This window comes from Cyprinodon tularosa, unplaced genomic scaffold, assembly GCF_016077235.1.
Source record: "Cyprinodon tularosa strain WSP-4 unplaced genomic scaffold, ASM1607723v1 ctg51, whole genome shotgun sequence".
Taxonomy (NCBI): Eukaryota; Metazoa; Chordata; class Actinopteri; order Cyprinodontiformes; family Cyprinodontidae; genus Cyprinodon; species Cyprinodon tularosa.
Genome location: NW_024039241.1, coordinates 2,877,700 through 2,904,041, shown reverse-complemented (window position 1 = coordinate 2,904,041; position 26,342 = coordinate 2,877,700). Strand labels below are relative to the sequence as shown.

The 26,342-nt window shown below is 37.5% G+C and overlaps 2 protein-coding genes across 4 annotated transcripts in view; both read left to right on the top strand.

Annotated features, from left to right (window-relative positions):
- pitpnm3 (PITPNM family member 3) overlaps positions 1 to 26,342 on the top strand; it is a 169,258-nt gene that overhangs the window by 68,313 nt on the left and 74,603 nt on the right. For 2 of the 3 annotated variants that reach the window (XM_038303410.1, XM_038303408.1), the window contains exon 3: positions 2,515 to 2,625. In XM_038303410.1, coding sequence (XP_038159338.1) covers positions 2,515 to 2,625 — 111 coding nt within the window. The remainder of the gene's footprint in view (positions 1 to 2,514; positions 2,626 to 26,342) is intronic. The other variant, XM_038303409.1, reaches the window with a different exon arrangement.
- Positions 14,739 to 16,109, top strand: LOC119795411 (COP1-interactive protein 1-like). The gene is made up of 2 exons (XM_038303412.1): positions 14,739 to 14,836; positions 15,006 to 16,109. Exons 1-2 carry the CDS (start codon positions 14,832 to 14,834, stop codon positions 16,015 to 16,017), a joined length of 1,017 nt encoding a protein of 338 aa, XP_038159340.1. The 5' UTR covers positions 14,739 to 14,831; the 3' UTR covers positions 16,018 to 16,109.

Here is a 26,342-nt window from a genome sequence, read left to right as displayed (position 1 = left end):
TATCGATGCCCTATTTGTTGGTACTCACCGATACCGATACCACCATTTTAGTGCTGTATCGGGGCCCCGCCCGATACTGGTATTGGTGCAACACTTATATATTTTTTTTTGACTTGATAATAAGAACCTTTAATTAAGATACTATATTTTGTATTTACCTGTGTGTTTTGTTTTAAGGGGTTGGGGGGCTTATATAATTTTTTTAGATATTTTTTAACCCTTAAGGGTATAATTGTCAATCATTCTGGTGAAATGTTTACATAGGGCTGTCCTACGTGCTCGTCCTCATTTTCACTTACCGGTGGCGAGTCTGACATAGTGGAAAAATTAAAAATCCTCTTATGGAAATTAAGCTTGTATGAGCGATGCAAACAGCAACTTTTAAACAGAACATGAATGAAGAGAAATTAATTAAAAGAAAGTTAGGAAATGTCTTAAATATGAAGATAACACTCTGAAAACCCAAAGGAGCACTTTTTAATCAGTTCACCCTGTTCTTTATATGAGTTTGAGTTGATTAACAGTAGCAGTTATTTTGTCATGTTTGTGCATATCAAACTTTTTGTGTTGCTTAATTTCTGATAAAACTGCGACATGATGAAGTATCCCAGATTAAAGAGAAAAAATAAACTGCCCGTGTTTTTCTTTAACCAGAAGTCAGTGCTTGGCAGAGCACACAGAAACTGAAAAGTGGATAAACCACCGTTATATCAACACCATGTGCTTTGTTTTCTCTGTTTGATTTCTATTTGGATCAGTCTTAATAGGATTATGCTGTTTAAATCTATAAACCTCAGTTTTTTTTTATTTATTCTTTGAACAGGTTAGAGGATTTATCAGTGAGCTGCTTTGCCTTATTGGTTTTGTTCACATTGTGTGTGAGGTGTAAATATTGTTTTATAGATAGCCTCAAAGGTGTTATTAGACTTTACTTCATACATGGGCAAAATGATAGCATATCTCACTTTACAGAAATTGAATTACAGTATAATACCGATAATTACATGCTGTGTGCCAGAATGTTTTTATGACATGTTCCTGTATTTGTCAGCTACTGAGCTGCTAAATTCAAACAGCTGTTAAAAGGGACAGCATACCATTATGGTAGTTGCAGTTTTTTTATGGAAGTCTAAATTGTTGTTATATCCACATCCAATATTTCTTTGTAGAAGTGTACCTTTATAGAAGTGTACATTCTTTAATGATTTATTCTCCCTCTATATAACGTTGATTGTGCACTACGCTTTGCTTTAGTAACAAGCTGCTCTTCAACACAAAACATATTTTTTTATTTCCTACCATTTTGTAAATACTATTATTACTATGTAAATGTTCTATCAATGTATGCAACATTTTTTAACTTCAACTTAACAGATATAAAGTATGCAAAGCTATCACATACAACAAGGGCAACACAGGACAATTTACTAATAATTGGTCGGTGGTTTCATGGCCAAGGGCTGTACAGTGACCCTGGGCTTTTTCTGCATGGAGTTTGCATGTTCTCCCTGAGCATGCATGGGTTCTCTCCGGGTACTCCAGCTTCGTCCCACAGTCCAAAAATATGACTGTTAGGTTAATTGGCTTCTCTAAATTGTCCTTGTGTGCATGAATGGTTGCTTGTCCTGTTTGTCTCTGTGTTGCCCTGCGATGGACTGGTGACCTCTCCGGGTTGTACCCCGCCTCTCACCCATTGACAACTGGAGATAGACACGAGCCCCCCTCGTGACCCCAGCAGTGATAAGCGTGACGGAAAATAGATGGATGGATGCATGCTTTCATGGCCTCAATTTATTGTCCGACATAAAAAAGAACAATAGTACAGGGTCAAACACTGATATAGGATTGGATCAGCCAGATCTTTATTTTTGGCCTGACTTGCCTCAGAAAATCCTAAAAGGAAGCAGTTATTTAATTATTTAAAGCATATAACAGACACATCTCAAAATATAAATTTTTGATTTTCAAGTCATCAACCAGCAGTCTGAAAGAGTAGTGTTTTATATAATGATATACTTGAAACAGAAGGGAAAAAGAATATATAGTAACATTCTGCAGTAAAGGTGCCCTCCGTCTGTGTAAACACCATTCCTGCCAAAATGTCAGTGATGCATTGGCAGCACAATAGCTGTCTGACTTGTTTCCTGCCATCATGAACCATATGAAATACACTGCATGGTTGCCACGCCTTGTTATTTGCCCTGTCATCTTCATCCTCCACCATGTGGCCTTTATTTTCCTGCTACATGTCAGTCTGTGTTTGCACTGGGCATGAACAACCAGTGCTTCTCAATCTGGTCACATTTAAATAGAATACCTAGGTGTTTTTGTTCTCTTCTTTGAATGTGTGAATTATGCTTCAACACTTGAGATAAAATCAAAAATCTTATTTATTTTCAACAAAAAAAGCTCTTTGTTTTGGTGATATAGCATCCATGCATGAGAAGTGGGTTTTTGCCTCCCATTTTCTGCCTTTGTTTAAGTGTGTACTCCATGTGTTTGTGTGTGTCCCAGCAGATGTTATGGAGGGAAAGAGCGCCATTCTGCTGGGTATGAGTCAGTGGAACTCGAATGACCTGGTGGAGCAGATCGAAACTCTGGGACACATGGAGGACCAGTCGCATGGTACACACACATACACGTACAGTACATACCCAGATACAATCAGACACCCGTGAACCCATAAACACAACGAGGTGTGCATTTGTCTTGCTCACATCCAGTGGAAAGATTTAAATTGTCTGGAAAGATAGTGAGAGTTATTTGCTGAATAATGACAGTAGTGGTGTGATTGGAAATTGAGTTTGGCTTCTATTTAAAGCTACATTAAGTAATTGTTGTCCATTACAGGCCAGATAGAGTAACAGATGTGGTGACTTCATTCAGTGATGCTGTAAAAGGTGCAAAGAAATGTCTGTTATAGCTCGACTGACTACAACTAAGGCCTTGGAGTTGTTAAAAAATAGTGGTACAAAAAGAGGTGGACCTTTCCTTTTTAGATACGCCGTGGGCATAAATAGTATATATATATATTTAAAAATTAAAACAGAGAATTATTTGGAAAAAAAATATGGAAAAATTAAGCAAATTACCATTGTGAGGTTTTCATAGTGTAATATCTGCAAATAAAAATATAATCACTGAATTTAAGAAAGTTCTAAGCGGTTTAAAAGTGTTTAAAATAATGGTATACCTTGAAACTGATGTGTGGCTCATTCCTTGCTGTGTTAGTTACATCAAAATGGTATTTACATATAAAACGATGTCAAACCAAAAAGTTCAAGGCACAAAATGGATTTTATGAAGTGAATATTTCTATTGCTATTAATAAGTGAAAAATCTATCACATTTCTAGAAGCTGCTCTAATGAACCTTTTGGGGAACAAAAGAATATTGTGGAGAAATGCACTGCAGATATTGTTAGGATGTTGTCCGTGTAGGGTGGAGGTTGGTTGAGGCAGGGGTGCTGCCAGAAATTTGGGACCCCATGAAAGATTTGGCCTAGAAAAAGTTAAATAAACATTAACTTTAAACTTTACAATAAAAATCATCCTATCAAAATAATAAAAGCTTATTTAAAACAAAAAGAACAGTTGTAGCTATGCACACATGAATAGAATATAGGTTTTAGATTATGAAGATATATTACTGTTAGGTTTCACTATAACTTTATTGAAGGACATGTTATTTTGATGCTGGCCCTGAGAACTTATTTTTCATTCATTTAATTACATTTACATTTGACAATAAAAATGTGTTTTTGGTGTGGCTGTTTCAGGCTGCTCATGAGAATGATAAAAATGTATAGATGTCTTGTAATAGTTTTAATTTAATCTGTATACATAGAATCCTGTAAAGGATACAGTATAAACAACTGGAAGCAATTTCATTTTATAGTGATTATTATGTATAAACAATTATATATATATTTTTTTACTATGTTTTTGTATATATAGAAAATGTTAAAAAGAGATTAATTCCCTCAGACTCTGTACTGGTACAATGTGGCCTGTCTCTGTCCCTCTGCTGCATTTTTCAGCTGCGGATGTTTTCTTCCGCACTGTTGCTTATTTATTTATTTTTTTTAATTTGTTTAATTTTTGTATAACAATGTCAAATAATGCGTAGGTAGCCCCTGTACGAGCAAACTGCTGATATCATGCCGGTGACAGACAGGGGCGATCTTTTGCAGCATGCAGGACCTAAGGACCAAACCATTTATTGGTATCTCTTGGGTGTGGGGGGTCTCATGAATTATCTTTGTGAGAACATAAAAGACAATATATTTCACTGCTGGATTTTCTTTTTACATTTGAAAAAAATATACCTGGACAAGTTTGTTCTTCTTTTGGGGCCGCCTCAGTCAAGGAATCCTCCTAACTTTTTCACCCCCTTAAGGCACCCCTGGGTTGAGGACCCAAATGCAGAGATGAGGAGGCAGAGATGAGTATTGCTGATTTAATGAAGCAACAAATAGCAACAGAAGCACAAATCCAAAAACAATAAACATGAAAACAAAAAAAAAACAAAAAAGGAAATCACACATGAGGAGTAGATAATGAGGAGAAACCAGCACTGATGGACTGGAGAGAAGGAGATATATATGGGAGACAGAAACAATAGAGCAACAACTATCAAGACTACTATAGTTTCTGTTTGAAAGAGTCACACATCCCTGGGATGAATTACAGGCAGACTGGGTTTGCTATGGGGAATTTCTGAATTTGTAGGGTATTGGTTTGTTAGATCCCCAAAATGTAAAGATTACGCTGCAGACATAACAGTTTTATACCGATTCATGACACATTCTGTAGAAGAAAGTATTTTCTTTTTCCAATAAACTTTCTGAGGCTACAGCTGCAGTCTCTTTAATGAGCAAGCTGTTCTCTCCATGGTCAGTATATTTGTCCTTGCTGTGACATAAACTGCTTTCTTACATTTTCCCTCAGGTTTGGGTTTCTCCTTCCTTTGAATCCAAGATTCCAATTATTTCGTAATCCCGGGGCAAAGTGTTTCCAATGGAGAGGACAAATCTGTCTTTTTCTCCTCACTGCCTTTAGCATCCCGACATTTCCTCCGTAGATGATAGTAGCCGTAAATGTGCTTGCTCTTTTTTTCACTGCCATCAGTGTCTATGCATTTAATATATATTTATTTTTGAAAATATCTATTTTTACAAAAAAAATATCTATTTTTGCACAAAAAGATGTCATGCACCTCTTACTATAATGTGAGTCTCGGTTACAACTATCTGCAAAGCATATTTTTGTCTCAAAAAAGGAATTTGAAATATGATTATTGTTTTAATTCACACTCAGTTCTTTCAATAGTTTTATAGGTCTAAAATATATTTCCCTGCAATTCTTTTAGACAAATGTTTTAAGAACTATTATCAAAGGTTGGTGTTTTACCAAAAACTGACTAAATTGGGCAAAATTGAACAAGTAAGGAATACTTTATGAAATGAATGAAAAAGATAGCAATACGAGGGTCTGTGATTTTTTTTAATATTCAAAATGGTTGAATAAAAGTGTGTAATAGTTTTTGAAAAAACATGTAGATCTCAGCTTTATTTATGAAATTCCTTTAGTGTTAGTGTTGTGCAGTGTTTTTCTGATGTGTCTTAGCTTTTTATTTTTTGCAGAAAACAATATTGTTTTGTCTCAAAAAGAGGCTGTTGACACAGAAGCTGATATAAAAAAATCCACCCTTTTGTTCAGTTCTAAAATATCAATAATTATTCAGGTTAATCACAGTTGTCCCAAATAGGTTTCTCTGAAAAAAAAGATTTTTTTAGTTCATGATGTAATTATCAAAACAGATGGACCCAGAATTCAAACGGGACAACCAGTGTGAGAGCTTAAGACAGTTTATTGAAGCAAATCTGCAGCAGGTGGTGTCAGCGACTAGGGCAGGAACCTCTGGACCTTGTCACAAAGATTGGTGATGAGGTTACCTTTATGATGTGCATCAATCAGAAACGTAATGTCACTAACCTTCTCTTAGTCCTCAGTCTGGGAATAATCACGAGGTTAAGTCCCTGTCACACCTTGACAATTTAGCCATTCTATGCCTGATGTCCCAGAATGTTCTAAAAGGCTGGCATACGCTGAACATTCTCTATATTTTTTCAAATTTGGGCGTATACATAGAGTATTAATAATGAGTCCAGAACTTATTTCCAATGACAGTCTAGCTTATGCATAACGCACGGCAGCATAATGGCCATGAAATGTGTCCTGAGGGGGGCAGCAATGCGCCTGGTCTGAATAAAGATTTATTTGATCACTGTATTAGCCCTTTAAATTCAAGGGTATCATATTTGGTACATGAGTTTTTTAAGACTTCTGCAGTGTGATATATTCGTTCTTCAAAATCTTGACTTACACAATGAGGCAAATCTAGCAAAGAGATCATGTATAAAAGATTATGCAAAAATGCATAATGAATCAACATTGAAGCAAATAAATTATCTAATTTAACTTGTAAAAATTTATGTTTTTCATCTCATTGGTCAGAAAGTTCAAAGACAACTTGAATTATTTTTTTATTTTTATTTTCTGTCAATTATTTTATGGGCCAGACTATTCAGGGTTAACCTAGCTGCTGTTTACCACATGCCAAAAAAAAAGAATAAAACAATAAATGTAAAAAAAGAAAAAAAAGAGGGTTTGCTGATGCCTGCCAGCAGATGCCATACGTTGATATGTGTAGGAGATAAGTTCTAGATAGTTACGCATAAGTTGTGCACAAATTACTGATAGGCTTTGGATAAGCTAGACACCACGACTTATGAGTAACTTACACTTAACGTTAGTCAATTATCAAATAACTTACCTGTAACTTATCCACTGGCATACGTAGGGAAAATTTGTGAGTGTTCAAAATTTCCTGACGTACTTGCTGTATGTCGATGAGTGCCGCCGTGCCTCAGCGTGCTACACTGTGCTCATAACTTATACAAAACTGACCCATAACTTATCCAACATAGAGCAGTGTTTTTGCAAGATTTTTCTTACGTCGGGCATACGCTGGCTAGATCGACAAGGTGCGACACAGGATTTAGGCTCAAGTTGTAGTACTGATACTGCCATCACTGGCCAGGAAGTCCCAGAAAATAACTCCGGCTGAATTATGATGATCGGTGATCAGGTAATAGTAGGCAGGAGGAACAGGAGGACAACCAGAATCTATAGTCGGGGGCGAGGTCCAGGGTCAGAGCCAGGTGATCAGAAGTCCAATGAAGAGCCAGAGGGAAATCCAGGACGAGGTTGGGAAACAGTTCCAGGCTCTGCAATAGGCAGGCAGACAAACAGATCCGAATCAGGCCAAACAAGCAGGCAGTCAGGTTAGACAAGGATCCGGCAGGCTCAGAAAAAGGGACAGATCAGATCAGGTCAGGCAAACAGGCAAGAACTGAGGAATTAGAATCCTGGAATACTGTAGATCTCACCTGTGGTTTGAAATAATCTGGCACTAATTAGTATATATGTATGTATATAAGTAAAACTAGATTGTTAATTATGAGAGCTCACCAGGTTGTAACCAGAAGCTTTCTGGTAATAGCCTCTGATTTCACCAGTGAAAATGATCACACAACAAGGTTGACTCACTTTGAGAATTTGTTGACAGAGGTCTGATTGCACATACACAAACACAATGAATATCAAACTCAACCATGTTGTAAATGTGTGGGCAGAATAACACAAGACAATGCGGAAAAGAGAAATAAAAGCCGCAGAGGCCAGCATAGGTGGGTAGCTATTTTTCATGCATTGGTGTTATTATTGAAACTTTCACATTACCCAGAGATCGCTGTGGTTTATGTTAATATTGGAAAGGTCATTTTATCTATGCTTCCACAACAAAAATTCTGACAAACAGCATCCACCTACATTGTCCAAAGCACTCATTAGAGAGAGAAACACCACATTACCATTGCTCATATGTGGTGGGTATTTTGTTATTGATCCCTGGATAAACATGAATAAATAAATAAAGCATGCATGCTGCAGACGGTAGGTGGACATATTCTGATACTAATATGCATTCAGTGCTTCTTGATTATGCTTTGTGATGCCTTTGGGGGATAGGCACAAAGCTGTATTTACATATACACATGTAGAGCACTAGTTAAAATAAAATACATCCTTTGCAAGCAGAGGAGTTATCTTTCTTTTCATCTGCTATTAGATTTTCCAAATATCTCAACAGATCCTCTCTGATTAGATCCTCCAAAGATTCCTGGAGGAGCCTATATATAAATATATAGTGAGAAAAATAAGTATTTTAATACCCAGCTATTTTGCAAGTTCTCCCAATTAGAAATAAATCATGGAGGGGTCCGAAATTGTCAGCGTACTGTAGGTGAATGTCCACTGTGAGAGACATAATCGAAAAGTAAAAATCCAGAAATCACAATATATTATTTTTTTAACGATCTATTTGTATAAATTGACAAATATAATTTAACATTATTATTGCATCGCCTCTGTTGACTATAAAATGGCTTACAGATTTTCTATACTTTGGGGGTGGGGGGTGGGGTTGTTTACTATTGCACTGACCTCTCTTTTTCTTGTTGCTCTGTGGTTCAATAAACTGGTAGGATTGCTTTTAATCAGGATAGTTAAGGTTTAGAAGGAGCATGATTTGGGCCTGTGGAAATAAAAAAAAAAAGCTGGTCTTCTAGTTATGTTGTGGCTACATTAGAATTATTTTATACCATCCAATCACCCCATCAACGGACTACTCACAAAACCAGTAATGACTCATGAAGTGCTCCACTTCAGCAACACTCATTTGTTATTTTACAGCTCCAGAGTAATGTGAGCAGAGCTGAGGCTAGAATACACAATTCATATCTGTTTTACAGAGAAAATAAAGACCTATCCTATCTAATAAATGAACACATTTACTGTAACGACGTCCTTCTTCTTTGTAAGGATTGCATAATCCCTAATTTTCACATACTTCTTGTTAGCCGTTATATAGACAATCAATTCAGAGGTGAGGTACGGGAAGCTGGTTAGAGTTACTGGGAAGATGGATGAGTTGGCAGTCCTACAAAAGAAGTGAAATACATAAAAAACTTTAGGCATGGCTTAATCTTCAATGATTGAAAATAAGAAGCGCTAAAATGCATGGGGAAAAAAAAACAACAACAAAATGCTTGTGAAAGAAGTGTGCATGTTGCAGGAGATCTACAGCGATCGCTTGGCCAATGGGTGAGATGATAAAAGATGAGGTAAGATGATAAAACACATTGCATATGCAATCTACTTAGGTGAGCAGATTGCAATTGCTTCTTGATGCTATTCTGTCATTAAGATGGAGTTAATGATAATTTAAAAAAAAGAACTAAAGAAAATAAATGAATAGAAATTGAAAATAGAAAAAGATCGATTTAAAAGAGTAAACACCAGTCAAAAATGGCTGACTGCATTGTCTGCATTGCCTGGCAGACATTAGAGAAGGAACCACTGTCTCAAATTGCTTACAGAATTGCACTTGATTTTGATGTAAAAACTGTTCACAATCAGTTTTATGTTTGAAAAATTACTGTTTTTAAATGATTGATCATAAGAATTTGATATGCATTCCTAAAGGCAAACAAATAAAATATGTGGTGCCTGCTCAACACATTTTCCAAACGCATTATAAATTGTACCTGCTCTGGAGATTAACTTTCATATGCCAATGAATTTGTACATGGCTTTAATACACTTAAATCTCTTTAAAATATGGCTGTATGTGACAAGAGAAAACTGCTGTTTACAGACACTTTTCATTCTTTTTGACTGAAGTGAAAGTATTTTGAAAAGACAATGGGCAAAATGTTTAATTTCCTGATGTGAAAAGCTGTTTGTGACTTTATCCTTCCTTATTATTTGACGTTTGCCAGTACCATATGCTGAAAAACAGCCCCACGCCATGATATTCCCACCTTCAAACACTGTTGGTGTGGAGTTTTGGGGCGATGTGCAGTGCCATTTGACCTTTAAACATGATGTGTATTATGGCATTTAAAGAGATCAATTTTGGTCTAATCTGACCAGACTATATTCTCCCAGTATTTCACAGGCTTGTCTAAATGTTGTAAAGCAAACTTTAAACAAGCTTTAACATTGATTTTCTTCGGCAATAGAGTCTTGCGTGAGGATAATGCATTCAGGCTATGGCGGTTGAGTGCATTACTTATTGTTTTCTTTGAAACAATTGTACCTGCTAATTCCAGGTCTTTCTGAAGCTCTCCACAAGTAGTCTCTGGCTCTTAGACAACTCTTCTGATAATTCTTTTTACACCTCTGTCAGAAATCTTGCAAGGAGCACCTGGTCATGGTCAGTTTATGGTGAAATTCACTGGAACATTTAGAAGTTTAGATATCCTTCTGTAACCAATGCCATCATTATGATTTGCAGCAAGGTTGCAAAGGTCTTAAGAAAATCTTTACTTTTACTCATCATAAGATGATTCCTGTGTGATAGCAGAGACACCTTTTTATAGGCCATCATTTGCGACTGAACCAGCTGATATTAATTTGCACTGAAAAGGGGCAGGGTTGCTTTCTAATTGCTGAGAGGTTTCAGTTGGTGTCTTGGCTTTCCATACCTTTTTACAACTCTATTTCTTCAAGTGTTCATTACATTTCCCCTGTTTTCAATTTCAATACTTATTTCACCTGCTGTACAAAACCACCTCTCTTATTCTCTTCTAGTGTTACTTATTTGACAGAATTACAATCACTATAGTAATTTCTCCTCTGAAATTTTCCTGCGTGCTCTCATAATCCTCAGTAGATATCTTATTACTTCATGTCAGCTTTAGAAAAGTTATTATTTAGCTTGATGAGAGTACTTTACAGCCAGCTGCCTGCTTATACAGATAATTTTGGGGCCTTTAGCTGTTTGCTGAATTGAGGTGACAAAAAGGTTGGACTTTTACACAATTATGTAACTGATAGTTTTCAGCTGCTGTTGCAATGAGTACAAGTTGATCCATGAGCTCCTGGCTAATGCATTGAAGTCATGTCACAAAAAGCTTTCTTAGGTTACCATGTTTCAAGTAAAAGCAATATGTTGTGATTGAGCTGGTACACATCTATAGTGAGTAAAAATCTTAAGTACATCAGATGTTCCCTGGAAAAAAGATTGATACATTATCGAGGTGTCTTTTAAGTGATCTGATTTGCAGAGTAATGAGTCTGTAGAACACTTACATTTAGGTCAGGGGCCATTATAAGCTGCAGAACTTTTTTATTATATTTAATGTTTTGTAGTCATTCAGCATTTCTTGTATAAGATGAAGGTTAACTGAAGCCTAGGAAAAAATAAATAACTATGAATATTTTTTTTCCTGTTTAGGTTGGAACAGATTATTTGTGTTTCACAGCATCGTATGGAAATATGCTTTTTGCAAAGAAACACGGCTTTTTTCATCCTACAGCTTTTAATGCTTTTGTGTTACAGTTTTGTTGGAGAGATTGGGCCTGAAATTAAAACAGCATGAGATGCAGGTGAAACCTGATTTTATTACATGAAAACAATTTATAGCTGCTCACCCTGAACACCTTGACAGTCAAGTTGAAATTATAATCTTTCTTGGTCTGTTTGCTTCAGATTAAAATTTTTTAAGTATGGAACAATATACCACAATTGGTGCATTAAAATGCTCCTTGCGGGCTGCTTATCTCTAAATCCGTCACTGAATGAATCATGTGACCCACAGCTCTGCTTTACAGGAGTTTGTGTTTCCCTAAACACGAGAGCCTATTATGATAGATTTTGTTGTCAGACAACAAAACAGATATGACACTGACTTGATCAGTCACATTTTACATTCTCAGATGTGGGATTTAATCTAAAGGGGTGAATGCGGCCTTACCTTTACTAATAACTTCATGACTTCTCAGTCTGCTTGTCCAAGGTGGTCTGCTATTAGATTTAAAAACACTAAGGGCAACGTGACAGTACATTGCTGCCTGCAGGGGCGTTAAACCTGGAAGTTACAGGTCAGTGTTACATTGATTATTTTTTATATACTATTTGTTAAGTTAAATTTTTATGTTTTTAAAGGCTTTTTTCATCTTGCTTAAAAGATTACATGCTGCAGCAGTTCGAATCACCTTACTGTTTAAATCACCTTATCATTTATGTTGGTAGGTTTTTAATACCAATTAAAATGTGGCTTGCATCAGATTTTGGGTCAATCTCTCTCTCTGGAATCTACCAGCTTCTAAAATCTCTCATGAGGAAAACCTTAAGGGGGCCACTGGGGTGTCAGTCAGAGCATTGGTAATAGCTGAGCTGTGACAAACAGAATCTTTTGATCTCCATCTGTCTCTAGTTCCACTAAAGCAAGTCTGGGTTTATTGCCCCTCTCCTGCTGCTCTCAGTCGAGCCGTCATTTCCTTTTATATTTCCCTTCAGCTTCCCTTCATCCCCTGGTCTCACTGTCTTCATACTCCTGTATTTCCCTTTATTCATTAAACCCCAAGGCAGAGGCGTCTCTGAACCTTTTCTATCCCAAGAGAGGTGACCTTCAGTGATGAAAAGCTCGGCGACAGAGTGGTATTTCTAATACACAACTGCCCCTTATTCCCCCATATATTCTTCTACCTCATCTCTCTGTGGTGACACTCTGTGATCTAACACCAAGTTTAGCTCCAGCATTGCAGCCAAGTCAAACTGCTTTAAACCAATGTTTCTAAATCAATCTGCAGTCTTGCTCCTTGGTTACTGCTGCCCAGGGGTCAAAGTAGATTTAAATTCAAAGGGGTCTGATACAAAATAAAAAATACACAGGGAACCTACATAATTGCCTTATAATGCCATGGCAATCTGGACCTAAGTTTCAAAATGTTAACTAAACTTTTGAAATATTCATTCATACTATTTTATCAGGGTCTTCATCCAAAAATAAACAGAATGCAGTGAAATATCTACTTTGGATATTATTTATGGATTCCATGTGGTAGATTTTTTACACTTGGCAGAGGATGATCAGCCACATATAGTTTATTAAGTAAGGAGAGCAGGAAGAGCAATACTGCTGAGAGCGAACCATCAGTGTGGTGCACAAAGCCCAGAATCTAAGCGCAAAAACGCATTTCTGTGAGAGTGTCAGAGTTGAGAGCACAGTACTGACGATTCCAGCCTACTTTTACTCCCTCTGCTGCTGCAGCGGCCCATCTGTGGTCATGCAGAATCTGCAAAGCTGCACGCCAGGTGAACGGCATGACCAAACAAGACTCCGCAGCAAGGCTGATACTGCTCAACAGATTACAGCACAATGATGCATATTAAACGTCTGACAGACCACCCGCTAACATTTGTATTTAGTCTCGTCTCACGACAAAAACTCACACCCGTGAGTCATCATGTTTTCGTCATCCATATTTAGCTCGTCCGTTTTCGTTATCATTATGAAAAAAAGGACTGTTAATGAAATAATTTCATCATTGTTGACGAAAACAACACTGATCTATAGAAGGTGTTCACAACAGAAACACAGGTTTTAACAGACTTTAAAAACTACATAGCATAGATGACATAAAAGTAGTTTGATTCATTCAGAAATGTAACAGTTGGGACTCTTCTTATTCTAATCTGAACATAGTTCTCCAATGGGTAAAAATGTACTCTATTAAAGCTACAGTGTGTAATTTTCACCGACATCTAACGTCCGGACTGCAGACCGCAGCAACATGAACATCCCCCTCCCACCGCTTCACGTTGATTGTGAGAAAAAAGGATTTTTCTCACAATCAACTTTTTCCTATACCCGAACAAGTCAGCTAAACAGCTAAACCATAAATGATATTGAAAAAAATCCTTCAATGTGAGTGCTAGTAGGGTCTGAAGATGTTCTATACCAAGTTTCATGTTTGTACATCAAACAGTTTAGCAATGGCAGCGATACGAAAATATGTGTCATTTTGGATTTTTGTCTAAGCTTCTTGGAAAGTCTCTCATTGAATTTCTATTGGGGAAGTGTGGACTTCTTCGTGGTCTAGGCCAAACTGTAGGAAAACTGTAAATCCCACACAAATGAGGATTACATTTCCTGAATCCTGACAAAAATACTTACGTTTTGATGTATCGTTTTCTTACATAGATTGAGAAATGAGTGAGTGAGTTGAAGCTGTTTGGCATGAGTTAAATGTTTGAAAACCCTAGAGTGACCACACTCTAGCAGCTGAACATTCCGTCCCTAGACTTCCATTATAAATCAGAAAATCTGTAAAAATTCTTTAAAAGTTTGAAGCTTCACTAAAGCAAACCTGTAAAAGTTAGCAAAAAATATTAGTTAAACAGTAATAGCAGAAAGATACAGAAACATTTTAAAAGTTTAATGGTGTTTCTAGCTGAAAGTATGCTGAAGTAGTTAAACGTAAAAGATGGTGAAGTTTTAGCTGAATTTTGCTAAAATCTAAGAATTCTATATGCATTTCAATTGGACAAAAAAAAAAAAAAAATTGGTTGAAAACGTATGCATTCCCACTTGATTTTTTTTCTTTTGTGGATATTAAAAATATTGTGTTGCTATAACTTGTTTGTCAATTTAAAATGTTTTTTATGTTTCAATATGTTTTGTATTGCATTATCTGTCACTTTGCTTTAGAATAGAAGTGGGTTAGTTTTTTATTATGTTCAATCAAAACCAATACCTCTGCTAAAGTTGTCCTTTGTCACATATAAAAGTGGAACCTTGGTTCTATGCCATTTGCTCAGTCTTACTTGCAGTCATGTGACCAAAGTTCCATTCAGTGGACAGGCTGATCTGGGATCAGTGACTGTTTCCATGCCGATAGATATGACATCATCAGTCTATGAGGTAGGCAGTCTAGAATTCTATAAATAATTCTAGAAGCCTAGTCTAGTGCACAGTCCAGACACATTCTTTAGCGAACTACTTGAGAGAACAGTTTCACTTTGCAGCACCTTGTTAAAAATAAGACAATGGAGAATATTGGAGCCAATCAACCTTTTAATGTCTTCCAAAGGTTCAACAAGGTCCTGAAACAAGAAAATGAGGCTTTGCAGCAGGAAATTATGGAGCTGAAGGACAAACTTCAGCAAGCTGAAGACAAAATCCAAGCGCAGATGAGGTCCACCTGCTGCCACACAAAAGAGAAACACCAGAAGGAACTCATTAACTTACAAATGAAATATGAAGATCAAATTTTCCACCTCAACATTAAATACGAGTTTGGAATGCGTTTGGCTGAGCTGAAGCTGGAGCAAGCTGAGACAGAGCTTAAAAAAGAAAAGCACCTCAGATTTGAAAGTGAATATGAAAAACTGGAAGCTCTGGAGATCACACAGGCACTTTCCGACAAACTCCAAAAATTGGAGATTTCCAAAGGGTGTTCAGAGAGATGTGAGATGCATAATACCATCAGAGAGCTGCAAGAAAAGCTAGAAAAAGAAAGAGAGCTGAGGTTGAACGCAGAGACTGAAACATTTGAACAGTTAGAGGCTTTGTTCGAAGAAATGGACAAAGATATTAAGAGAGAGCAAGATCTTCGAATCCAAGTAGAGGCAGAAAAACAGAAGGCTACAGAGATCATACAGATACTCTTCAACAAACTAAAAGATATAGAGAAAAGATTTCAGGAGGGTTCAGCTTCTGTGAAACTGGATGACCTGAACATAATGAACCTGGACATTCAACAACTGGAAGAAGAGCTTCAAGAAAATAGGAAAGTAGGGCTCCAGGCAGAAAAACGGAAACTAAAAGAAACTCAGAGCACATCCAAGGAGGTCGACCAGAAAAAACTTCAACATGACATCCAGCAGCTGGAAACGTTGCTCCAAGAAGAGAAAAGATTGAGGCTCCAAGCAGAAACTGAAATCTCTAATCATGTAGAAAGTGTCAGCGCTTTGTGTCAAGAACTTAATCAAGAAGTCATAAGGGTACGAGCCTCTTTGGAAAGAAGTGAGGCAGAAAGGCTGAAGGCTGTGGAGAAAAGCCAGACCCTTCTCAGGAAACTAGAGCTCAGGGATGATCATTAATACCATCAAGATTACATCCAATAGTTGAAACTTGATATTCAACAACTGGAAGAAGAGCTTCAAGAAAAGAGGAAAGTGGGGCTCCAGGCAGATAAATGGAAACTAAAAGGAACTCAGAGCACATCTAAGGAGGTCGACCAGAAAAAACTTCAACATGACATTCAGCAGCTGGAAACGTTGCTCCAAGAAGAGAAAATATTGAGGCTCCAAGCAGAAACTGAAATCTCTAATCATGTAGAAAGTGTCAGCGCTTTGTGTCAAGAAGTTAATCAAGAAGTCATAAGGGTACGAGCCTCTTTGGACAGAAGTGAGGCAGAAAGGCTGAAGGCTGTGGAGAAAAGCCAGACCCTTGTCAGGAAACTAGAGCTCAGGGATGATCACTAATACCACAAGATTACATCCAATTGTGGGAACAATGACTGAAGAAGCAAAACCCCTGGGATTCTAGGCAGAAAATAAAAGCAAACACATTGTGAAAAGTGAGGCTGAGAGTTTTGAAAAACTTAAAGCCACAGTGTGTAACTTTTAGCGACATCTAGCGGTCAGACTGCAGACTGCAGCAACATGAACATCTCCCCCCCCACCGCTTCTCCCCCCCAACAGTACGGCGAGCGTTACGGGACAAAAGGTCTTCCACGACGTCCGCATTACATACCTTCTCAAGTGATGAGGTTTGTTTACATAGATAATTTTGCAGATAGTATTTCATTAGTCTGTGTAGGGTATACACTCACCGGCCACTTTATTAGGTACCCCATGCTAGTAACGGGTTGGACCCCCTTTTGCCTTCAGAACTGCCTCAATTCTTCGTGGCATAGATTCAACAAGGTGCTGGAAGCATTCCTCAGGGAGTTTGGTCTATATTGACATGATGGCATCACACAGTTGCCGCAGATTTGTCGGCTGCACATGATGCAAATCTCCTGTTCCACCACATCCCAAAGATGCTCTATTGGATTTAGATCTGGTGACTGTGGAGGCCATTTGAGTTCAGTGAACTCATTGTCATGTTCAAGAAACCAGTCTGAGATGATTCCAGCTTTATGACATGGCGCATTATCCTGCTGAAAGTAGCCATCAGAAGTTGGGTACATTGTGGTCATAAAGGGATGGACATGGTCGGCAACAATACTCAGGTAGGCTGTGGCGTTGCAACGATGCTCAATTGGTACCAAGGGGCCCAAAGAGTGCCAAGAAAATATTCCCCACACCATGACACCACCACCACCAGCCTGAACCATTGATACAAGGCAGGATGGATCCATGCTTTCATGTTGTAGACGCCAAATTCTGACCCTACCATCCGAATGTCGCAGCAGAAATCGAGACTCATCAGACCAGGCAACGTTTTTCCAATCTTCTATTGTCCAATTTCGATGAGCTTGTGAAATTGTAGCCTCAGTTTCCTGTTCTTAGCTGAAAGGAGTGGCACCCGGTGTGGTCTTCTGCTGCTGTAGCCCATCTGCCTCAAAGTTCGACATACTGTGCGTTCAGAGATGCTCTTCTGCCCACCTTGGTTGTAACGGGTGGTTATTTGAATCACTGTTGCCCTTCTATCAGCTCGAACCAGTCTGGCCATTCTCCTCTGACCTCTGGCATCAACAAGGCATTTCCGCCCACAGAACTGCCGCTCACTGGATGTTTTTTCTTTTTCGGACCGTTCTCTGTAAACCCTAGAGATGGTTGTGCGTGAAAATCCCAGTAGATCAGCAGTTTCTGAAATACTCAGACCAGCCCTTCTGGCACCAACAATCATGCCACGTTCAAAGTCACTCAAATCACCTTTCTTCCCCATACTGATGCTCGGTTTGAACTGCAGGAGATTGTCTTGACCATGTGTACATGCCTAAATTCACTGAGTTGCTGCCATGTGATTGGCTGCTTAGAAATTAAGTGTTAACGAGCAGTTGGACAGGTGTACCTAATAAAGTGGCCGGTGAGTGTAGATTTCATGTAGAATTAAGATAATAAATATACCCATTATTTTTTCTACATCGTGACATTTTGGCGATCTCGCAATCACTAGTTTGTTGGCTCTGCGCTGCCGTAGCGCAAAGATGCCTGCCTCCATGGCTGCGAGACCCGCTCCTATGTAATTAGAAATAACGAATTCTAAGGCAACGCAAATATTAAGGTTAAGAGGCTGAGCTCGTAGATGATGATAAAATAACATAGTTATGTATAATATATTACATTTCTGACTGTATATTCCTGTAATTATTACACAATGTAGCTTTAAAAGCCATAATGTACCGTAGGTCACTAAGTAGGAAAAATACAACTTACCTGCCAGGACAAACCTTTTTTATTTCTGTGTTGTGTAGGATATGTTAAAATAAAAAAAAAGAAATGTATGTTGATTCTAAATGTTAACGTGTGTTTTGTTCATTATTCCTTGTTTTCTTTTTAAATGCTTAAAAACAACACAACAAAAAGTTAATGAAAGCAAAAAAAATCCAAAAAGTATGTGTTTTAAATGGTTTTACCCTACATATTAGTTTGTGTACTGTCCCATTTTATACTATACACATATGTTGTATTCTGTTTGCATAACAGGGTGGTATCTGTTTTGTTGACCAACAAGTTAGTTAGCTCTACCATTTAAGGGAAGCTCACTTTGCTGTAAAATCGCACGCTCGTTCTTTTAAAGTAAAAAAAAGAAAAAAGAATAAAAAAAAAAACGTAACTCTGCCTGAGTATCTTTTAAGGTTACTTTGCCGGTCCCAAGCCCGGATAAAAGAGGAGGGTTAGATGTAGAGCGAGAAATTTCACAACACAAAACCAAGAAATTGTTAAACGTTAAGGGCTTATGGCAAAATTCCAACAAAACTGAAACATTGATTGTTCACCCAATGAAAAAACCCAGGAATTTGAAAGTTCACACTGCAGCCTAGATAATAATTACCAATTGATTTATTGATCTCACATTGGAGAAATTTTCCTCATTTAACCCATCCCCTTGGGGATCAGTGGGCTGCCATCGTGCGGCGCCCAGGGAGCAGTGTGGGGTTAAGGGTCGACACTCAGGAACCCAGAGTGGAGGCTGTGGGGATCAAACCGGATACTTGCAACGTTCTCAGAGCACAAGCGCACTGCCCTAACCACAAGACCAACTCTCCCCCAAAAGTGCCAATATGCCACCAGTATTTTATCTTTTCATAATAATCTGAACAACACGGATCTGATCTTTTCAAAAGCCAGTGTCTAAAGTCTAGAAGCGGCCTGAAAATATTGGGTTTATTTACCTACGTAAAGACTGAGAGGAGAGGAGAACCTAGCGGATACAAAGAGTGTTCTTTCATGCTTCAAAATTGGAAATATTGTTAAGTGCTTTAATGAAAATTTGTGTACATCTAAACATAGAGATGTGTTTTTTCTAATGGTCAAATTAGTCATAAAATTAAAACTAGAAAAAGCTGTTTTAGAGAAACAGAAGGTGAGAGTGCTTCTGCTGAATGAAAAAAAGCTGAAATTACCTGAAGAACATATGAAAATGTGATAGGAAGTCAACAGAAACTTCAAACTGCAGAAAACAATTGAATCATCTGAAGATTTTGTAGGTAAGAATCATTTGGCAGTAAAATGGCAGAAACAGACTCAACTTAAAAGCTGCACATCCAAACCATACATGATATCAAAAAATGTCTTGAATGTGGGCACTAGAAGGGTCTTAATATAATGTCTCCCAAGTTTCTAGAAAAATGTCTAAAGAAATTTTGAAGGGGGGGTCACCTACTGCCCAGAAATATGTCAGCCGTGTTATGAATTAGCAGCAAACAGAAAAGCTTAATTCCTGTCCAGAAAGAGAGCAGAATGAAGGCAAAGTTCACAGCATAGGCTGAAAAGTATTAAATTAGCTGAATCAGAAAAGAAATTACCAAGAAAAACTTGAATCTTATCTGGTTGAACAAAAAAGGAAAAGCTTAAGGATGGGAAATAAAATGTTGAGGAAGATGGTATTGAATAAGTATCAGAATTTTGAAATCATATGTGGAAATGTCAAGACTTGGCAAAACTATTTGAAATGATTTAAAATGTGTCTGTTGATCAGCATAAAGAAAACAGTGTCATCCTTAGAGGATTGAAAATCTACAAACCTATGTGCAAGACTGACCATGAGAAGCAGAGGACGGACAGAGAGAGAAGCTTATAGAAAGAGAGCTAATATTACTTAAGGAGCTGAATTTATCAAAAAAAAAACTAACCTGCATGTTACGAGCCGCTGTGGTGATGAAAGCACCGTTGGCAGGCTTAGGCTGCATGTTACAAGGTTAGCACATGCTTTATTACAGTGTAAATCTTAGAACCTTATTAAGAAATATGCACTGAGGTGTGTGGTCAACAGGCCTTGGTAGTGTAATTTGAAGAAATTGGTTGGGGTTGGGTCATAGCTACGAGCCATACAGCAAAATGAATGAGTGTGTGTAAGGAAGAGGCTTTTATTTTGTAGAGTCCCTTTAGTCTTATTTCGAAAGTCTATTATGGATGTGTGTCAAGGGAAGGGTCATGCCCAGCAGTGATACAGATTCCATTTCTAAATGTGAAATCACTTGTTTTCCATGTTATTGTGTGAATTCATGCTGTATTAGAGCGTAGGGTCCCCGGAGTCTTATTTTGAAAGTCTATCAGGGTTGCGTGTGAAGGGAAGGGTCAAGGCCAGTAGTCATATAGTATCCATTTCCAAATGTTAAATCAGTGTTGTCTCCCTCCATTAGATTAAAATGTGCTGTATAAAGTGGCAGAGGTAAAATCCCTTTGAAGCTCGGTTACCTTGACAACGCTTAACGAGTCTGTCAGTGACAGAGAGAAAAGCGCAGCAGTATCGTTCCTTTGTTCTCAGGCTTTTTTGAATGGGAAAAACAGCTCAGAAAAAACGAGTGCTTAAGACAAACCGTAAATGATATCTAAAAAATTATTGTAGTCTAAGCGACAGCTATCCTTTGCATAAGCATTCCCACTTGACAAACCAGAAACCATGGAGGCATCAGGGGGATAACAAACACAAGGAGGAAGGCTCAGAGAGACGGAGTTGGAGGAAGTATGACGAGGAACCAGCAAAGAAGAACTGAACAGAGAGAGTATTTAAAGGAGACTGAGACAAAGAGAGGACTAACGAGCAGATTGAGAGCAGGTGTGCACAGAGCAAAACAGAAAAGGAGCTAAGGAAAAAGGAGAACACAAGAGGGCAGCAGAGCGCAACAAATAAAACTTAGAAAACTGAAAATAACCAGAAAACACAACAAAGTAAGAGTTAAAACACTATGGGCCGGATCTATCAAAGGTTTGCGTGTATAAAAACGTGAGCTATTTCACTGCGCACGCTAAAAAATGTACAAACTGATCTATCAACAGCGTGCTAAAAGGATTTGGTCTTTAAAACTTGCTAAATAGCGCCTCTTATCCATTTAGTACGTTTTCTGCAATGAATATGCAATTTTGCAGTTTACACGCAAAAGTGCGTCTTGTGGGAGGAGAACATGTAAATATATTAATTTAGCACTCGCAAAGTGATTTATCAAACCTGAAAGCAATTTTGCTAACGGTATCTGACTCTATATTTAACATGTTTCAAAAGAAGGTGCAAATAGTCTGTATGCGTAATTGCGCACACATGGCAGCGGTTATTGTCGCAAGAAGGAGACATGGAAATGAAGCAAGGAGACGCAGAGAACACATTTTTTCACTCCGTGTGAATATTTTTGGAATGAATGAGGAAACGATCATCAAAACATATCGTTTATCCAGCATTGCCATTTTGGAGCTGTTGGGGGAACTCCGAATGGATTTGGAGCCAGCCACAAGGAGGACCCACGCAATACTTGATATCACAAAACTCCTTGCAACATTGCACATTTTCGCATTTGGGTCATTCCAGCGTACGGTTGCAGCGAGAGCTGGGATCTCCCAATCTCGTTTTTCAGAAGTGCTGTCCGACGTTCTGAATGCCATGTCGCCCTGACGCCCTACCTGAGAACCCCGACCTCCCCCCTGCGCCTGTGGAGCAACATGCCAATGCTGCGGGGATGCGTACGCGCAGTGATCTCATCCACAGTCACTTCTTGTTAGCCATTTGGTATGTGCATTTTTCTACAGGCCAATACAAAACACCTGTTTTTTCTTTTGTTTTTGTTTTTTACTGCAGTGAAGTAGAAATTCAGCCACATACCACCTTAGGGAATAAAGGTTGCCAACGTTTTTTTTATATATATATATATATATATATATATATATATATATATATATATATATATATATATATATATATATATATATAAGATTTAAATTTCTTAATGCACTAGTTTGTACAAACTACAAACTACTTTGCCGCAAACCACAAAACGCGCATCATTTAAATAGGGTGTCTCCAACAGTTTTGCACCTGCCACCAGTTACGCAATCACTCTTGTTAAATCACCCGCAAACCATGGTTCAGCCCCTCGCGCAAAATTCCAGTTTGCGAGCGCAAATTACTGCACGCAAAATTGGATCTTGATAGATCCGGCCCTAAGACTATAAAACATGTGGCAAGTAAAACTGAATACTGAAAAGAAAAACATAACAGAGCCAAGACTGAAACAGTAGTTAAGAATTGACCAGAGAACACAACAAAATAAAAATTAAACCACTAAAACTAGGAAACAGGAGCAAAGCAAAACTGGATACTCAAAAGAAAACATAACAGAACCAAGACTGAGACAGTAAGTTAGAAAGAAACCAAAGAACACAATAAAATAAGAATTAAACCATAAAAAACTAGAAAACAAGGAGCAAAGCAAAACTGAACATCCAAAAGAAAAAATAACAGAACCAGAACTCTAACATGTACTAAGATTTGGTAAAATTATATGTTTTTTTAATGAAAATTTTTGTTTTAAGTGTGAGGAAACTGTCCTAGGCTGACTACAAATGATAAGCTATATAACATGGTCTGTCCTCTCCATAACTATTGTCTCATGTTTGGCTTATTCATTTTAAGTAATTCTGTGATCTTAAAGATACACTGTTGTCTTGGCACACCCTCCAGGTTTAGATACATATAAGGTGTGGCTCATCATGAGTAATAGTAAAGTTCTCTGCATTTTTTTATTCTGCAGAGTGACAATGCGTCTAAATTGAGCACTTAGACACTTGATGTTTCTGCCTGGTTAGAATTTAGCATTGCTTTCACCACTGCCATCTGATGCTGCTTTTTAGTAGCTTGGAGAGAAGTGGATAAAAGTTTAGATCTATGCTCGATGAGCCCCGCTGCAGAATAGGGCTCCTCTGTCTGTCTAAACACTGTATCTCTGCTCTTTCCCTAAACTCCTTTATGCAAAATAACAGGCTCAATCTTAAAATAACCCCATTACACAAATAATGTTTTAGGAAAATTGTACTCTCTGCGATAAATAAAAGCTATAGATTCTAACTTGGCTACCTACTCTATATAAACTGCCAAACTGGCAAAAACATTAGCTGATTTGGCTACATCAGAGGATTCTGACAGTTTAGTACTGATGACTAAGCACAACGCCCTGCCAAACAACCCAACAGTTATTATTTTTAGAAGTAGAACATAACACACGAGAATGTATAACCCAGTGAGATTTATATTCAATAAGCAAATTATTTTTTATTTTCACAGGCTCACCATAGTTCTTTTTGCTGCATGCCCGCTGCGGCTCGTTTCAGAGATACACACAGAGAGATGGGAAATATAAATTGAAGGCATGAAACTCATCTGTATTCTGCCCATGTAGCCCCCAAAGTCAAGTTATTTTTACTTACATTGCTTTACACAGGAAGCCGCTCACTTGTTTTAATTCCCGTTAAATGAATGTTTTGTGTTCCTTCTGAAAACACAGCTGCTGGAAAGGATTGAAAGCTGAAAAAAAGACTAAATTGTCCTCATTAACATAATGATCGACAGCAAGAAAAGAAAAAAGGCAGAAGTTCATGATCATGAAAAAAAGAAGGAAGAAATGACATCTCTTAAAGACTATACTGAGGCTTGAGCTAACACATATTATTATTCAAGATTTTTGTCCCTTATTTATGATTTTCCTTTGTTGACAAAAACCTAAAAATGCATTTGTGTGCATACTGTAGTGGTTGCACAGATTATGTTACAAAAAAATTGCATGTGACGGTACACTGAGGACAGATAGTCACACTCCAACAACACTGTTGTTGCCTTGAGGACCTCAGGGGGAAGGATAGAGAGAAGGTGGTAAAAGGAGGCTGAGAGAGCGGGAGGCTTAATAAAGATAAGAAAACACTTACCAATTTGATCTTTTGCTGATTGGTGCCATTCATTTAGATGATTTCTTATAATAACTAACAAAGTAGTTAACGTTTGATTATTTAAAAGTCCCCTATCATGAAAAATTCTCAATATAAACATTTAGTAACAGTCATATGTGTCCTGAAGCCAGCATATGAGATTCACTTCATCATTGTCTTTCTCCTCCTTTAGCTAATGTGTGCTCAGAATGCCCCGTTTGAAAGGTATTCCCCCTATGATGTTAGAAGGGGAAATAAGCTGTCCAGAGTGGTCTCTAGCAGCCCATCGGTCAATCTACAGCCTTCATCCAATGCATTAGTCAGCACTCCCGCTACCTTTACAAACTCTGCAGCACCACATATGTCATAGCGAGAGGAGTCATATATCAGTTTAGCTTTTGGAGTAATACATTCCTTTTGAGCCTTTTAGTTAAATTAGTATTATATGTTGACCTGTTAAAAGAACTGCAAAATGTTCTTCATTTAAACCAGAGGAATCTCTATATTATATTCAGAATAAATATTTTATTATTTTACTGTACATTTTCAGATAAAATGAAAATGCATACATTTATTTCTATCCTAGTTAGGATCAAAATATTTACTTGTCTCTATTTTAATAAAAATAATTTCTAAATTTCCTTTTAATATTTTAATTGTTTTTAGATGATGCTCTGAATTGTCATGGCATCATTGGGCAATCTTGGGTTTTCTCTGTGTAATTTTATCAAGTGCTTATAAAGGGGGTTGCCTTTTTAATATCTGGCTGGTTGCCTTTTTAATATCTGGCTGGGGGACTACCGATGAAAATTAGCACTCCTTAGCTAACTCGGGTATATTTACATTGTTTTAATGTTTATTAATGTACACTGTCCCCTTTCAAATAAACAATAAATGAAATGATAAAAAAAAATGAGGGTGTCATGGGTGAAACTGTCGTAATCAGTTTATTTTTTGTTAATCAAGAGTTTAAACAATTTACAATCTTTTGTATTTTTTCTCTTAACAAATAGAGTATTGTTAGGTGTTTGCACTAGCTGGATTTACATATTAGCTGAAATAAAAAAAAATATATATCCTTCAGGTACTGGCATTATAGGCCATAATGCAAGAAAAAGGTCTTTCCTCCTACTACTGTAAATGGTAAAAGGGCATTTATCATTAACTATCTCAAAACCAGATTAAAACCCCATTGAGATCCAGATCATATTTCCACGGGGGACCTGGGCAGAACATCTGCAGTGCACTTAAAAATAATTACACAGTAAAACCTAATTTAAAATACAATAAAGTTATTAAACCAATCAAAACAATTTAGGAAACATTGGTACTTATTAATAGAGTCATGTTTCTTGTTCTTAAGAATGATTCAGTAATCATTCTGCAAGAATGTGTGTATTGCTCGATGCTAAAAAGCAACCAGTTGGGATTTATTAGAAACATTGATTGTGAGTGATTGTGTGTTGAGTTCAGTACATCTGGTAGCGGAGTAGCAACCATGGTGACAGTCAGTATAGCAACAAATTGTTACACTTAATGACTACTTGCATCCAGCATTGCTATTCATCAGACCTCTTGGAGACAAATGTGGTTTTCAGGAGGATTGTTTCAATAAATTCCTTGTTGGCTGTTGATGTTTTAGAAATATTTGCTGTGAATCATGTGTATAATTCTGTTTTTAGAAAGAGGCCCAGAGTCACAAAGATATAACTATTTTGTTTTGTTATTCTTTTAATGTTGAAATCCTGTCAAACTGGACTATTATAAATCCAGTAAATAAATTTTACATCCAGTTCCTGATTAATAATTCAAAATTCTTCAGGGAGTATTTCCAATAGTTTGTGCTGGATTGCAGCAGCTTAACTTTCATGTATATCTTTGCTTTAGGCTGGTGGATTTAAATAAAACATGTCAGCTTGAAGCTATAAAAACTAAGGAACCCTTACTACTATCTGCAGAATACATGTGTATCTCTGTTGTTTTTTTTGCAGTGCAGCAGAAATTTCATATATGGTAGATAGATCACAGCCTGGACTGTTAGGGCCTTAGTATAAATGCACCTG